The sequence below is a fragment of the Pristis pectinata genome, chromosome 26, assembly GCF_009764475.1.
Source record: "Pristis pectinata isolate sPriPec2 chromosome 26, sPriPec2.1.pri, whole genome shotgun sequence".
Taxonomy (NCBI): domain Eukaryota; kingdom Metazoa; phylum Chordata; class Chondrichthyes; order Rhinopristiformes; family Pristidae; genus Pristis; species Pristis pectinata.
Genome location: NC_067430.1, coordinates 21718996 through 21735612, shown reverse-complemented (window position 1 = coordinate 21735612; position 16617 = coordinate 21718996). Strand labels below are relative to the sequence as shown.

At 39.2% G+C, this 16617-nt stretch overlaps 1 protein-coding gene across 4 annotated transcripts in view; it reads right to left on the bottom strand.

Moving 5' to 3' along the window:
• Window positions 1-3372: 3372 nt before the first annotated feature.
• The window catches only part of LOC127583506 (myo-inositol 2-dehydrogenase-like), a 34724-nt gene continuing 21479 nt past the window's right edge, over window positions 3373-16617 (bottom strand). For all 4 annotated transcript variants that reach the window (XM_052039564.1, XM_052039560.1, XM_052039561.1 and 1 more), the window contains 7 exons: window positions 16050-16120; window positions 14794-14902; window positions 14031-14158; window positions 11960-12067; window positions 9350-9468; window positions 8024-8180; window positions 3373-6365 (listed from right to left, as the gene is read on the bottom strand). In XM_052039564.1, the coding sequence (XP_051895524.1) occupies window positions 6217-6365; window positions 8024-8180; window positions 9350-9468; window positions 11960-12067; window positions 14031-14158; window positions 14794-14902; window positions 16050-16120 (841 nt within the window). In that variant the 3' untranslated portion in view covers window positions 3373-6216. The remainder of the gene's footprint in view (window positions 6366-8023; window positions 8181-9349; window positions 9469-11959; window positions 12068-14030; window positions 14159-14793; window positions 14903-16049; window positions 16121-16617) is intronic.

The window sequence follows — 16617 nt, the reverse complement described above, 5'->3', positions numbered from 1 at the left end:
CTTCTCATGGCACTTTCCCCGTAACCACAGGAGATGCAACACCTGTTCTTTTACCTCTTGCATTCCCACTTCCAGAGACCCAAGCAGTCCTTCCAGGTGAAACAGTGATTCCCGAACACCTCTTCAAAACTAGCATTTATTCCTCACGATGTGATCTCTTCTACACTGGAGAAACCAACAGCAGGTAGGGCGACCACTTTGCGGAGTACCTCCATTCAGTCTGCAAAGGCCACCCTGAGCTGCCAGTCACCTGTGACTTTAATTCTCCAACCCACTCCCACCTACTTGTCTGCGGCCTCCTGCACTGTTATAACAAGTCCCAACATAAAGTTGACGAAAACACCCCATTTTCTATCCAGGCACATTGCAGCCTTCTGAACTCGATATCAAATTCATCAACTTCAGATAATTCATTTTCTCTGCCTCAAAACCAGCCAGTTCTGCTGCAAGTCATCCATCTGTAATATTAACTCAGATTTTCTCACTCCATTTCCTGAATTTGACTGCCATTACAGCTCTGCATTTCACTGCTAATTACATTTCCATTTTCTTTCTCTGAACTCCTTCGGTAACTCTCTCGGGTACCTTCAACAGACGAAACCACATTTCAGGTTTGATGCCATCTCAGGTGCAAAATCTACTCAATGATAAAGCTTACATAATTTTTTGTTCAAACTCCTTTGAAATCCAGATTGGGACTCATGAAACAGCAGATGAGAGAGGGCCACAGTAAGGAGGTGTATTATTAAGTGGTTATACTAACCAGGTAATGCCATAACAAGAGCATTCTCAGAGGAAGCCAACTTTTTCTAACAATCGTAACTTTCAGGCATGTTTCTTTGTATGCGGTAATTAATTGTTCCAATAAATTATTTAACTGATTGAGGTTCTGCAAAATTTATATAATTTACAAGACTAACGAACTTGTAAAAAAAAAACAAAATAATCAATAATTGACAGACAATTTTAACACATTTAAAATGATCTTATGTGGGCTGAATTGTATGAATTCTTGTGTATAACCCTTAAACTCAGTAAGGACTCTGACAGTATAGAAGTCTATATAAACAGAAGGTTTCCAGGTTCCACCCTGATTAGACCTTAGCAGAAATAACCCTGGATTAATTAAAACCAAAGGAAACAAATGTGTCAAGTGGTCAAATTCTTCATTACTATCCAGTGATCCATGTTGGTTAAAGAGAAGGAAGCAAGGGGACAACAGGAAGAGAAACAGAACTGACTTTAGCTGTAATGCTCACTACCCTTTGACAGCTCAATCACTCTATGGGTTCATGTAGAAAATTTTACAACTTAAGCAAGCGCTGTGGGAGCAAACAGCGAGATGGAGCTTTTCACCTGAGTGGATGGAAAGGATGGACAAGGAAGTGGCTGGGTCACTTCAGGCAATGAGTGGCAGTTGCCAGGTTTGTAAATCCTGCAAGTTCCTCCCTTGCTACTAATAATACCTCTAGAATCCTAGCTCAAATCAATATCCGTTAAAGAAATATAACGGCGTAATTAGGTATACAAGCACAAAAATGAAGAACACTGATCTTTTAACACACAAATATACTCTGTGACAGTACATAAGAAAATAACTCAGCCTGGACATGGGATCAGATAATTAAGATGCCGATTTGATCTGGTTCAGACTAAAAAGACGATCACAGCAGGTTACAACACAAGCAGCCATTTGGCCAACCATATGGACATGCCAAATTGGGCCACAAGCAAAACTTCAATCAAAAGGCTTGGAGGAAAATTAAAATTATAAAATATAAAATAAAAGGAAAATGGTTTTTGATAGTAGATTGGAGGAGAAAAGATTATGGTTGGAAGAACCAGCCTGATGGAGTAGGGAACAGTTGTACAAGATTTTTTAAAAGAAATTGGATAAATGTTTGAACAAAAACATAGCAAAAATACAGGGAAAGAGCCAGACTGGATGGTGGGTCAAACAGGCCCCTTTTGCTAATCTGTGATTCTAATGTGGATTAAATAGAAGCACATATTGAAACATCTTAGTACATGGTGTAGTGCCTGGTGACAAATGATAAATCCGTTCAATATTTCACAAAGTCAATACACTTATAGAACCTACACCTAAAGTTGCTGAAACTCAGGCTAAAGTAACCTCAACAGATATAACAAGGAATATTTTGGAGGCAACCATGCTCATGGCTATAACATTTCTGTTACTATTAAACAATTTATTTTGAGCATTATTAATTAAAAAAAAACAATTTTTTTTTAAAGTGACCTCAAACTAGCTTTGTGAACTCCAAAGTGCTTACAGCTACAAAACATGAGTAAAAACAGATCCACATGACTTTAGCGCCTGGCAGCTGCTATACACTAAACAATGGCATGTTTACACTAGATTCCATTTTCCCTTCCTTATCTTCAGATTCAACTCTGAAATCAGATGAAAGTATACTGACTGGTTGCATCATGGTCTGGTACGGCAATCTGAATGCACAGGAACATAAGCAGCTGCAGAGAATAGTGGACTCCGCCCAATACATCACAGGCACATCCCTCCCCACCATCAGTAGTATCTACAGGAGGCGCTGCCTCGAGAGGGCAACATCCATCATCAAAGATCCCCACCATCCAGACCATGCCATCTTTTTGCAGCTACCATCGGGCAGGAGGTACAGAAGCCTTAAGTCCCACACCACCAGGTTCAAGAACAGCTACTTCCCTTCAACCACTTGTTTCTTGAACCAACCTGCAAAACCCTAATCACTACAGTTTAACACTACGATCATTTTGCACTAAAATGGACTTTGTTTTTTTGTTCTAATTGTGTTCTTTCTTGTAAAAAATTGTGTATAATTTATGTCTAATTTATGTTTTTCTTGTGAATGCTGCTTATGATGCTATGTGCCTGTGACAGCTGCAAGTAAGTTTCTCATTGCACCTGTGCACAAATGTACTTGTGCATTTGACAATAAACTCGACTGTGACTATGATCACAACTTTCCCCATTTACTTTATCTCTTCGCTTTCAACGGAGCTGCTTTCTGATATAAGGGAACCAGACTGCACCTCAAAGAACATCAGCCTGCGTACTTCTTCCCTTCGTCTCAAATGCCGTATACAAAAATGGGACAGTCAGCTTGGCAGCCCCACTCCAAACTATGTGAACTACGTGCAGAAGCAGAAATATCACAGCTCAACCATACCTGGTATTTCCCTTCAATAGCACTTTCTGAACTCATACAGCACGTCCACAGTAGAAATAGATGCTAGCAAAATTTGGTAACAGCTTCCCAGAGATGCTATTTTTCTGGATTTACTTACAACTAAAATCCAGACACACATACCCCACCTCCCACCTCCCCCCCCCCGCCCCCCCGAGATGCCCGATTGAAAAATCAGCCAACATTTGATCACCTTTAGACCTCCAACTGTGTCAGGTGTTAGTATCTTCAACATTGAGTGAACTGTTCTGCTCCATCAGTGCAGCTGCCTCATGCAATAAGAAAATGTATAACACAGGCACCAGTCAGCCCAAAACATCCATGGTGTTCATTAAATAAGTCTCCTGTGTGTCACAGCACTTCAAGAACTCATCCAAGTATTTTTTTTAAAGTGCGTTGAAGATTTCTGCCTCTACTACTCTTTCTGACAGTGAGCTCGTAACTCTTGCCACACCAGGTTGAAAACATTTTCCTCCCCTCTTATCTATTAATTACTTTAAATCTGTTTTTTCATCTCTCTGCTAATGGTGATAGGTCCTTCTCTTTTACTCTCGTCCCCTCATTACTTTTATACACATCGATTAAAAGCCTCCCATCCCAAAGAAAATGGCAGAAGCTTATTCGATTTTTCCTCATTGAAACAATTTTCCACTCCCAGTAACTTCCTTGTAATTCTCCTCTGCACCCTCTCCAGTGCAATCCCATTCTTGTAACGTGATGGCCAGAAATGAACACATTACTTAAACTGTGGTCTAAGCAGCATTGTCTGATTCCAGCAAAATCCCCCATGCTTATGTTCGACACCTTGACTCAGAAAGGATTGCATCCTATCTGCCTCTTCAACCACCTTAATGAGCAGTTCGACTATAAGAATCTGTGCACATTCACTCCAAGGTCACTCTGTTCCTTCACTGCCCTAAATATCCTCTCACTTACTGTACATTCCCTTGCCTTTCTGCACCTCCCCAAATGTATTCTCTCTCACTTTGCTGGATTAAATTCCATTTTTCCACCTGACCATCTATATTTTCCTCAGGCAACCAAATGGCCAACTTCTGTATCACCTGCCAATGTTTTTTCATCATGTTCCCTACAGACCAAATCATTACTATTACAGAGGCAAGGGACCAAGCACTGAATGTTGTGTAACCCCCACTTGTAACTGCCTTCTAGTCCCAAAAACATCCATCAATTATTCCCTCTGCTTCCTGCCAATGAACAATTTTGCCTTTCCCAGGATTTTACCTTTTTGACCAGCCAGCCACGTAGGACCTTGCCAAAAGCCTTCCCAAAATCCATGTGGACCAGATCAAACACACTTCTCTCATTGACCCTCCTTGTTAACTCCTCAAAGAATGCAATCACATTTGTCAGACATGAGATTCTGACAAAAAGTCCATGTTAAATGTCTCTGAATTACCTGTGCCCATACACCATCCCTCAGAATGGATTTGCCCACCACTAACTTGCCTATAGTTACTTATTCTACCTTTTAAAGAATGGTACAACGTCAGCAGTTCTCCAATCCTCTGGCATCAATCCTGCAGCCAGAAAGGACTGAAAAATTATAATCAAGGCATCCACAATTTCCTCCCTTGCTTCATTTAACTCACACACAGTATTGTGAAGATTCAAGGCAACTCTGCAATGTGTTGTGGGTCAGCCCCACGTTCTTCATCTTCCTTTTGTCAGCCATACAGTTTTGCTTTATCAAGGTTAAATGCTAATGTGTAGTCAGTGTTTTTGCACTTGAACAGAAACTTGGGTTGTTGCTGCCATAAACCTTGGCCAGAAAACAGGGACTTCTCTCTTCTCTTCTTATGCCCAATGAACTGTATGAACAGTGATCTAACACAAAGGGTGAAATTAATACTCAATGCATTGACAAAACGGTGAAACTATATGCATTTCACATAAGTGTGGCTGTCAAAAACAGGAGACAATGCAGTGCACATAATTACATCCATTAAAATGTTTACATTCTTTAAATAAAAATTGACTATTCTATTACAAAAGGGGTAACTTTCAAACTGTCCATCATCCCAACTCTACATTGTTGCTTCTTCACTATCAAAATGGATCTAGCAAGTATAATATTTATAAGCAATCCTAAATTGTCCAATTATTGCAAATATAAAAGCACATATTTCTAAATAAATTACTTCTTTGAAACTACAGCACACATTAGACCTAATTCAATTCAATAGAATTAAATGATTGTAACAAAGAATCAAACATCATTTCATGTAGAAGACAGCAAAAAAAATACATGTGCAATCTGAGCCATATTGGTTATACATACTGGTGCTGACCCACTGTCAACAAGCCACAAAATCAAATGTACATATTCTTCCATTTCACAGACAGAAAACTTTTATCACACTTCAGGGTAGTCTGAAAAATAGACACTTAACCCGACCCTTCAAACTCCTGATACATCATTGGGAGAGCCTCACCTACATCAGATCTAACTGAGTGCTTCACCCAGGTCGTTCGAGAGTTCAACACCTTGATAGGCAATAGCAGACAGAACAGCTGTTGATTGCACATGAAAAGGACAAGTGGTATACAATTTGAGGGGTAGGAACGGAGGGAGAGACAGTTTTTTTTTACCAATTCCTATGCCAGATACTTACAAGTACTTCTGTACGCAGGTTCCTGTGTTTCTTCCGCTAAACCGTTCACAATATTAGGCTCCACCAACTGCTGACTGTTGGTAGAGCATCAGGTTCTCAGTAGGATGGTACAGAACTGTACCACACAGTGGGTTAATTTACTCCTCCCACCCACCACCAAACCCCTCCCCTTACCAGACTATTATATTTGCTACCACTCTAACCCTACTTAGAATAAAATTCTTCCTTTACAAGTATCTGTCTTCTGTCCAAAAGAATACAAGTAGTATGTAGAACAGCTCTCTGCTCACTTCATTTCCTCTCTGCACCCTGGCAAGTTACTGTCACATTTTGTGATTAAACATGGTCCTCACTTCCCGCCACTTGTCTCTTTATCAGGGAACCTCAGTTTTAATAACAATGCCATCGAGTGGTTCATTCCGCAGGTCCACTGCCGAACCATTCCTCCAAGACTGCTCTGCAGCCGCAGCAACTTGAATCGTCCACAGGAAGTTCTCCTTTGTGATAAAGGGCTGTTCCTTCCCTGAGTGAGGAAGATCAGACAATTACTCAAAAGTAACAAAGCACTGCCTCCAACGTTTAAAAAAAAGCTGACAATTATTAAATCCAGTGTTCCACCTTAGTTCACACCTTCATTGGTATTTCTCCTTCCTACTCTCTCAGAAGCAGCAGACTCGTACTAGATATGGTTCCATGGGTGAAGGCAGCCCTCTGGACCCCAGAACTGTTCCTCTGTTAACTGTGATTCAGTTGCTGGCACTGAGTGAGAAGGTTGTTGACCTCAGTCCAACTCTGACAAATTGAACACTGAGGGAGTGCTGCACAGCAGGGGTGATGGCCTTTGAGAAGCTAATGTTAAATTGAGGAACTGTCCTTTTAAGTGGAAATGAAAGTTCTCATAGCATCAATTCAATGTAGGGCAAGGGAATTATCCCTGGTTTTGAGACACCATTTGTTCCCTCACAGCTTCAGTAAAACAGATGTCATTGAAACACACAGCATGGAAACAGGCCCTTTGACCCACCGAATCTGACCAACCATTAACCATTCATTCACACCCAGCCTACATTGAAATAGTGTCATCGTTGTCGGATTCATTGATTGCCACATTCCTACATTACAACACTGTTAACACTTCAAAAAAAACCTTCATTGGCTGTGAAGCACTTTGGGATGTCCAAAGGATATGAAGGGCATTGTGGAAATGCAAGGTTTTATTTCTTTTCTCTCCCAGTGGTACAGGTGGTTAAAAGGTAAATAGGTATAATCCCAAGGATGAAAGCAACACCTGTTCTTAATGTGAGAATTTAAACAGGGAGCATCAAAGAATATATAACTGATGTAGTGGGATTAATTACATCACCCAAGACAATTATTCCAATCAAGGGCAATGGATCCAGGATTCCCTGGACTATAGGAAGCGTGTGCACAATGCAGCAATCTGGGATTTTGGTAATGCAAGTAAGATTTGTGATCCGCTTGAAACTTTGGAAACTGCATGAAAGTAGTGGTACAAAGCTCAGCTGTGATGCTTTCCTGGCACTTAAAAAAAATCATTCCCTAATGCCACAGCTTGCAGGACTCAACATTTACAAGGACAAGGGAGAAAAAAATTGGGAATCAAGCGTGAGGGGTGGGGTGGTAAGGTGAGAACAACAAGAATTTTAAAATTCAGACATATTTACTCAACATTCCCCACATCCTAAGGAAACCTCAAGAGCTTCAAAGCCAATTACATCCTATATTGTACTCAACATTCTTTTGGCAAAAAGAATGGAACATTTTAATCATAGAAAGGTCCCTCAGTGAGATGACTGACCAGTTAATCTACTTGTTATGACTGTTACCCAGGGTGAATTCTTAATCTTCTTTGAAAATGAATGAAAGTATCTTCATCCATCTAAACCACAGTTTTAGACCTCAAAAGTACCTCTTAAAAAAAAAGTAACACTTCCTCTGAATATCACACAAGTCGTGTCATGGGCCTTGGTATGACAAACTGAAACCAAACAGTCAGCTAATACAGTTTCTGTAAATGGCAATCGAGTCAGCACCAACCCTACCACAGCCCCTGACCTTCGGATAATTGGTGAGCTAACCATATTCCAATGCAATATTTTAAAAATCCAAAATGGAAATGTCGATCCAAAGCATCTGCAACATTTCTTCCCTTTTACTAACCTTTCAGAGTCTTGAGGAAGTGTTTCAGCAGCTCTCTGTAAGCATCTCTATATCTGTCATTATGCAAGTGGGAGCAGACTGGCCTGGGTGTGCCCTGTTCAGTTATTCCCAATGCATTTTGATTGTCCATCTTTAGTGTTCCCTCAGACCCGTGAACCTTGAAGGATTTAGGAACAAAAATGTGAATGTACAAGTACTGGGAATACAGATCCATAATTCCTTGAAAGTGGCATCACAGGTAGATAGGGTTGTAAAGAGCACTTTGGCACATTGGCCTTCATAAATCATGGCATTGAGTACAGGAGTTGGGATGTTATGTTGAAGTTGTATAAGACATTGGTGAGGCCAAATTTAGAGTATTGTGTGCAGTTCTGGTCACCTAACTACAGGAAAGATATCGATAAGCTTGAAAGAGTGCAGAGAAAATTTACACGGATGTTGCCGGGACTTGAGGATCCGAGTTACAGGGATAGGTTGAATAGGTTTGGACTTCATTCCCTGGAGCGCAGGAGAATGAGGGGAGATCTCATAGAGATACACAAAATTACGAGGGGTATAAATCAGGTGAACGCATGCAGGCTTTTTCCCCTCAGGTTGGGTGAGACGAGAACTGGAGGTCATAGGCTTAGGGTGAAAGGTGAAATATTTAAGAGGAATCTGAGGGGAACTACTTCACTCAGAGGGTGGTACAAGTGTGGAATGAGCTGCCAGTGGAAGTGGTGGATGCAAGTTCAATTGTAACATTTAAGAGAAGTTTGGACAGGTACATGAATGAGAGAGATATGGGGGGCTATGGTCTGGGTGCAGGTAGATGGGGCTAGGCAGAAAATCAGGCCAGCATGAACTAGATAGGCCAAAGGGTCTGTTTCTATGCTGCAGTGCTCTATGACCCTAATACTTGAACACACTTGAAGGAGAAATTGGTTTTTGGACAGTATATATAGAAACAAAAGTGACAAACAGATCAGCCATTCTAAACACCTCGAAACTTTCAAAGGAGATTTCTCATGTTTTCTATAAGCAGTCGCAACCCATCTCTTAATACCAGTGTCTGAATGTCAGGGTAGGCCAAGCAAAGAACCGATATGTGGCATTTCCACTAAGCCAGAAGTACATTGGGGAGGCTGGTGTTATGGAATTTTTACCCCAGGAGGAGCCAGTGGTTTCAGAAGTGGAATTGTGGAAATAGATAAAGCTGATAGAAAAGGGAGTTGATGGGAAAAAAGGATCTGTAGAGGATAGAGAGCGAGAACAAAGGGAAACAACTGGGGGTTAAAAAAAGCATAAAATGATCACTATTAATTAAGTTGTACTCTGGACACTTACCTCTAACCTCTGGTCACTGCTCCGTGTACAGTGCTGACTGACATCAAGCGTGACTATAGCCCCACTGGCAAATTTCATACTAACGGAGACAGCATCAGCATCTTTGAGGGCTGCAATTTCTGTCAGTAGAGAATAGGTGAGGGGGCACAATTTACAAAACTGTACTAACGTCAACTTTCTTCCCTCTTGAAAAAATAGTTGCATTCTCTTTGATTCATTTCCTGGTAAGAATTTAGAGTTATTTGATGATTTACTTTTAATGCTTTCCTTGACCAGATGTGGCAGATGCAGCACACATGAAAAACACGTGCACAGAGGAATTTAAGAAAATGCTACAAATGTTGCAACTTTATGGAATATGGGATTTGAAGGATCATGCACAAAACCTACTGTCTGAGTTTAGTGCCAAAGCAATGTGCAGTAATTCACTTTAACCAATACCAGCAATATTCCCATTGTCCCTCCTGAAAACGTTGATTCTCACTATAAGTCAAGATCCAAGGGCTGCAGGCACCAGATGTCAACTTACACCCATGGCAATTCTTCTGTACCCTCAACCTAACCGATAAGCACCAGCAGGCTATATCCCTGTGGGGAACTCACACCCATGTCCAAATCTGTTCTCTCTCGATGTCTGTACACATCAATGCCAGTGAGGGCAAGCTGTAAGTGATCAGCATCAAAGCCCTGAGTGTTTCTCCTTTGGTAATAGTAATAGCTCTATCAAATCTTTATTTTATCAGTGATTCACTGGGTCCAGAGATAAGAGCACAAAATCTAGGCTGATTCAGTACTGAACGAGGGCTGCATTGTCAATGGCACCTTCATTCAGATAAGACTAGAACTCGCACAAACAGATATAAAAGATCCTAAGGTACCATTTCAATCAAGAACAGAGGCATTCTCCACAAAGACTTGACCAATATTTAAGCTTCAATCAATTTAATTTTATAATCTGATCAAAATGACATTGCTGTTTGTGTCTGCTGTGGCTCAGGTGATAACACTTTTGCATGAGTAATTGATTGCAGGTTCAAATCACAATTTAAAGGAGTGGGGGGAGGGGTGCTTAAAATCTCTGCTGGGACTCCAGTACAGTGCTGAGGTGGTGCTAGATGTTGGAGGTGGCATCTTCAGGACAAGATGCTGAACCAAAATCTTGTATGTGGATATACTGATCCCACAAGATTATTTCAAAGAGCAGGGGAATTATCTCTGGTGACTTGACCAATACTTATTCTTCATTCAACATGACTAAAAACAGATTGAATCCACCTTGGCAAATTTATAGAAGGTACCAAATAAATACAAATTATTTCTCTTACTGGTTTTAATGTCAGGATATAGTCAGGTTAGTTAAATAACCTCTCTCTATGTTGAGGATTAAATCATTGTAGTGGCTTCATGTCCAAAATCCAGCACTTTTGGGACTGAGACTGTGCCAGATTTTTGATTTTGCCATATTGTGAATAATGTATACATAAAGCCTTGGGGGTAGAGGAAGACAATCTATTTTGTACTTAAATAAATAAACAGCAGATTCTGCTTGATGGATATAGAGATGGCAGAGGTCAGGTTATTCAGGCTGGGTTGGATTGACTCAAGAGCTTGAGAAATCGATCAACAAGCCATGTAAACGAAATGCCCAGCCAATAACTAATCTGGGACACCACAAATAACTAGCCAGATTGCTCTGGTATTTGGATATTGTCCAAATTTCATTTAACTTATGGAACATTAAACAAAAATGTCTGTTTTTTTCCAATGGCCAGATTTTGGATAAGCATCTTGTCCTTAAATAACACTCAAAGGACATTCTTGCAGAAGTGCCCAACATTTTTCTGGTTCAGAGAGTATAATAACTGCCAGTTTCCTCCATTTGTTTGTCATGTTCCATGAACACTGTATTTACTGTCTATCCCATGTTCTTCCAAGGGCAATAGAAATGAAGCTCACCAATGATTAGCTCACTAATGGGCCAGATTGAGCTCATTTTCATGAAGGGAATTGGTGAACCAGTTGGGTTTTTATTGAGAAAACCAATGGCTTTGTTTTTTGGCCCCAGGCCTCCAGTTGCCTGATGTATTAAAGGATTTAAGATCAACATGTACATTCATAGTTCAACCACTAGGTTGCTGTGACACATCTATTCTATAATTTTACATGTGAGATTTGATCAAAGAGAAATATGATAAGAAACACACCTACAAAGTATACCTTCCTAAACTGAGGGAGGCAGGGAATGCACAACGGGGACAATAGAGGGTCAAACATATTATTCTTCAATGAAAAAACTTAGCATGTCAGGCAGCATCTTTGACTTGAAACACGAACAGTTTCTTTTTCCACAGATGCGGCTAAGTTTCTCCAGCATTTTCTGTTTTTATTTCAGATTTCCAGCATCTGCAGTTTTTAACAATTTTCATATTATTTTGATTTTCATATATTCTTCAAATTCCCATCCACACCACTGGTATATTCAATATTAAATCAGAAGTTTATTGGCTAGATTCAGAGGTGTGAGGTTTTCTACTAAGATTTACTAACCCTTGTCACCTGCAGATATGGTCTTTGTTACAAGCACTAACTAAATATTCATTTTGTTTCTACCTTGGCAGAAGGCATGGCCCAAGGAGAATATGGTATCTGGAGCATTTTCTCCAAGTATCCAGCAGACTGTATCCAAGTCATGTACCACGCCATCATAGAATATTCCACCTGTTTAAAAGAGAACATTTCAGACAGTTTTGCATATATGAAACAGCATAATCAGGGAGCTGCAATTATATTACAATGCAAGAGACAGTGAACAGATTCAACAACATTCAAAACATCCAAGCATATTCTAAACTTTACAGTACACATTAACTTGTATAAGAAAAATCATGAAATATAAGCAAGCTCATTAAGCCTGTTCTACATCTATGATGGCTATAGCATCATGAGTAAACTCCTGCAGCCTTGTAGCCTTGAAAGGCCAAATTAATGAGAAGGAGAAAAACTCCTTTGAATACCTCAGAAGTACTATCTAAGGGATTACATGAGTGAATGGTTTACAATCTGGTCATCCATTTACCTTTAAATGATTAGATCTTTGTCCCCAACATGTTTCAGCTCAGTTATTGTACAAAACGTAAAGGCAATAGCTCTCACTTTTCATTACTCTCCAATTTAGTTTTATTTTATTGGTGAGCATTGCAATCGATAGTGATAACCAACATGGTACTGTACCACGAGAACAGAATTTAACAGAAGCACCTTCACACTCACTGCATTCTGCATGACAGGGATTTTCAAAGCCTGCATGCATTATTCCAAAACTTATTGGGGTAAGTAGATATTTATAAACACTATGAAGCACTATACTATTGCAACATTGCACCTCAGGCTGTATGTTAGGCCACCAACAAGACTGGTACTGCACATTTCCTATCCTATTTTTAGCTGGGAACTTAAACTATCATGGATCCTAGAAATCTTAATGTTTTGTCAATTTTAATGATGACTCAACCACACTGAGCTGCAAGCTAACAGAGACATTAATGGACAGCATAAGATAAAAATAACTAGTGGCCAAGGTAAATCTTGGGTTACCATGGATTGAGCAAGTCTGGCAGGCACAACCTTACGATAAGCTTAGAAACCGGGACATTAGTGGACATTGCATGTCAGACAAAGGCAGCTGGCAGGCAGGGATAAGGCTTTAGCTGCCACAGAATGAGGAGGACAGGCAGGCACCGTCAAGTGATCCAGCATCTACTGAACTTCAACAAACTTCAATAAGTGAACCCACTGAACTTTCAACCAATCAAGAACAGCACAAATATGACCATGCTTCAAAGGATAATTCATTAAGTTGGGCATGTGAGAAACATGAAGGACTCTAACTACAAAACTAATTAATTTCTAGTTCTTTCACTCCAGTCAACTTGGACCAAAGTGGAATGATTTTAACAGACTTCAGGTGATGATCAGTTCTGTCAACTATGAACTTGAAGACTTCAGGACAGGGCAAATTACATTCTAATAGTGGTTAAATGTAGGTTATCTCTGCACAACATTGGGAATCTGCACATTCTTCATCAAGGTGTATTCAGGTCCACGAATCTCACAAATAATTCTTACATTAACACTTGATAACTGGAACATGCAGCTCCCCAGCTATTATAATTGCTATGAACACACCAAAATCTAATTAAGTAGAGTGAGATCATGATGTAACAGAATAACGCAATAAAGGTGACAAAGGCAATCCACAACAGAATGATTTCTGTAATAATGGAGGAAATATTCCACCTGAAATAGTTGTCCAACATCAGGTGAAAACTGATTATTTAAGTTTGTACAGACACGTTTACCAAAACTCAGGTTTCAGAAGTGTTCTGATGAAGGGTCACCAATTTGAAACTTTTAAACATGTTTTTCTCGCTTATAGATGCTTTCTGAAATGCTGAGTACTTCCAGCTTTTTGTGTTTTATTTCAGATTTCCAGCAGTGGCAATATATTGATTTTAGAAGTTTCTCTTTTTAAATGTTGACACACTTCCTCTACATCTAATATTCTTTATTTTTATTTCCAACCTTTTTTTTAGCCTCAACTTGACTCTCCAAATCACCTATGCACATAAAGTGACTCTAAATATCAAATCAGTAAACCAAATTTGCTTTTGAGAGGTCATACCTGTCTTTTTAATATAGCTTAGAGACGGAGAGGGGTAGGTCTTACTGACACTGACAATTCGCTGAATTCTTCCCAGAGCCTTATTGTGAACCTTTTTGTATAAGAACTGCACAGCAGGATCAAAACGTCTGCATGGAAACAGAAAATGATCAAATATATTAACTAGCAGAATTTTGTTTTATTGTGAAATGCAATAGATAATAATACCAAAAGAAATTTATCCTGGCATAAGAGAATCATTGTTCAAATTGGGATTTTGGAAATAGGGAATCTATATAGACTCCCAAGTAGATGGCATTCCAAAACTGGACTCAAGGGCTTCACGATGGAAAAGATGTTGTATCACCCATACCATGTGTTTTTTGTACGTTTAGTAAAATATAACACTCGACCCCTTGCTGTATTTATTTTTTAATTTTCTCCCATCTCCATCCAAAATATTTTTCAAATGACATAGCTGCTCAGCCAAATGGGAGCGAAATAAATGCAAGGTAACAATCAAATTCAACCAAGTGTTTCGGCTGAACCTGTTCATTAGATTCAAATGCAAACAATTCCCAGCTGTGGGCAGATTCAGGATTCTTCGCTGATTTTGCTTTCCCTCTCTCTTCAGCCAGCTGAGATGAAATAGCGACAGAGGATCAAACACAAGGCCTTCCTAGTCTGTACTAAATCAAACAGTACATTTACTCTGACAGAAAGCAAAATATGTTACCAATGTAATATTCTAGACCTCTAATTGCACCCAGAAGATTCTACTCACTTATACAGTCCACAGACCAGAGGTTTCCCAACTCTTGCAGCTTCATCAAAGCATGATTCAGCAACATGTTTGTCTAAACTCAGTAACTTTTCACAAAATACTCCTTTACCTAAAACATAAAGAAAATAATTGATTCATCTCAAAGTACCAGATACAAAGAAAAACATTTTTATTCAGTATCTTGGTAAATGCTTTGGAGTAGAATATCTGTTTTAGGGTGCAATTAGGAAATTAGGGTCTTCAACCTGAAATGCTGACTCTGTTTCTCTTTATACAGATGATCTGTGACCTGAGTGTTTCCAGCATTTTCTGTTTTTATTTTCTGTTTTTATTTCAGATTTCTAACATCTGTAAAATGTTTATTTTCAACCTATTTATTACACCACAATCTGGAAGATAAATGTGCAGCTCTATAAGCCAACTAAGTCTAACTAATATTAAACAAATATTTAGTTAAGTGAACATTGAATCATTCCAGCTGGGGTTGAGAGACCCTAGTTGTTTGTGACAGGATCAATTAAGCTGACAGGGGCATCTTGGCTTTGGTATTTTCAAAATATGACGTGTACTTCTGCATTTTGAAAATACCTTTTCTTGATCCAATGGGCAGCATGAACAGGAACAATGCACCTTTTAAAAAAATAATGATCCAAGGCACAGTTACTTCCTTCTGTAATCTCGATTTACGAACCTACTTAACTTCGACTTTACTAACTGCACAAGAACGTAACTCAACACTAAGACTTAAATATAGAAGCCATTCAAACTATGTTTGTTTCCACTTGCCACCCCTCTGATTCTTCCTCCCCTCCGTGACAATGCTGATGAACAGTTTGCTGCAGCCACACAGGTGACAGCAATTATTCCAGAGTCCCATTTAGTTGGTTACCCTTTACAATGAAGCCAAATGCTTCACCATCCAGAGCATCACTGAGAATCTTGATCCTTAAGAAACATCCAGAGGAAAAAAATCCCAACAGAATTCACTCATTTGCAATTTAGAAAAACTGACTAATTGCTTCCAACTTCCTAGTCCAAGAATGTTTACAGAACTCACTGTTGTTCCACTGGTTGAAATAAACTGAGGCAACATATAATTGGCAAAATACATGATATTTGATTTGGAATGCATAACCATATCACACAATGTATACTCATGTAACCTTTATAGCAAACTGTCAGAAATTAGACTTTCAACACCATTCTTCCCTGTCCCACCAATTCCCATCAGCATTTATCCAAAGTGCACACTATACCTGCGCGTAAAGCATCCAGAACTACTTCTGAGCCTTCTTCTGCCAGCGAGCAAATAATGACTCCTGAAACACTATACAAATGGAAAAGGAAATGATTAGTAACTTTTATTGGTTAACTTGAAAAGCATGATGATCACAATACAAGATTATCACTGCTAATCATGTCAAAATATGAAACCTAAATCTTCTAATGTACAAAGGGAGACCATTGCAAGAAAATTTCAGCTAAACCAAATATCAGTTGTAGTAAACAAAGACCAAGAAATAAAATAATACAATACATGCTGGTTTTAAACATTACCAATAGTATTTTTATTGTTCAACCCGATTAAAGAAAAGGATCTTCCTCATACAAGAAAGAAGAAAATCTTCAAATTTAGAAAATTCAAACTTAAGAGTATCCGGACTAATTATTACAATGAACCCAAAACATTAACTCCCATCCATTTCAAGTGTTTTGTCTTCTTCAATAAGCCAGTCCTTCCTGTCTATGCTTTTTGACCTTGAACTAAGTGTCTTCCAAGGACATCTCAAAAAGGCAATTAAGAACCAACACATTCTCGTGGGT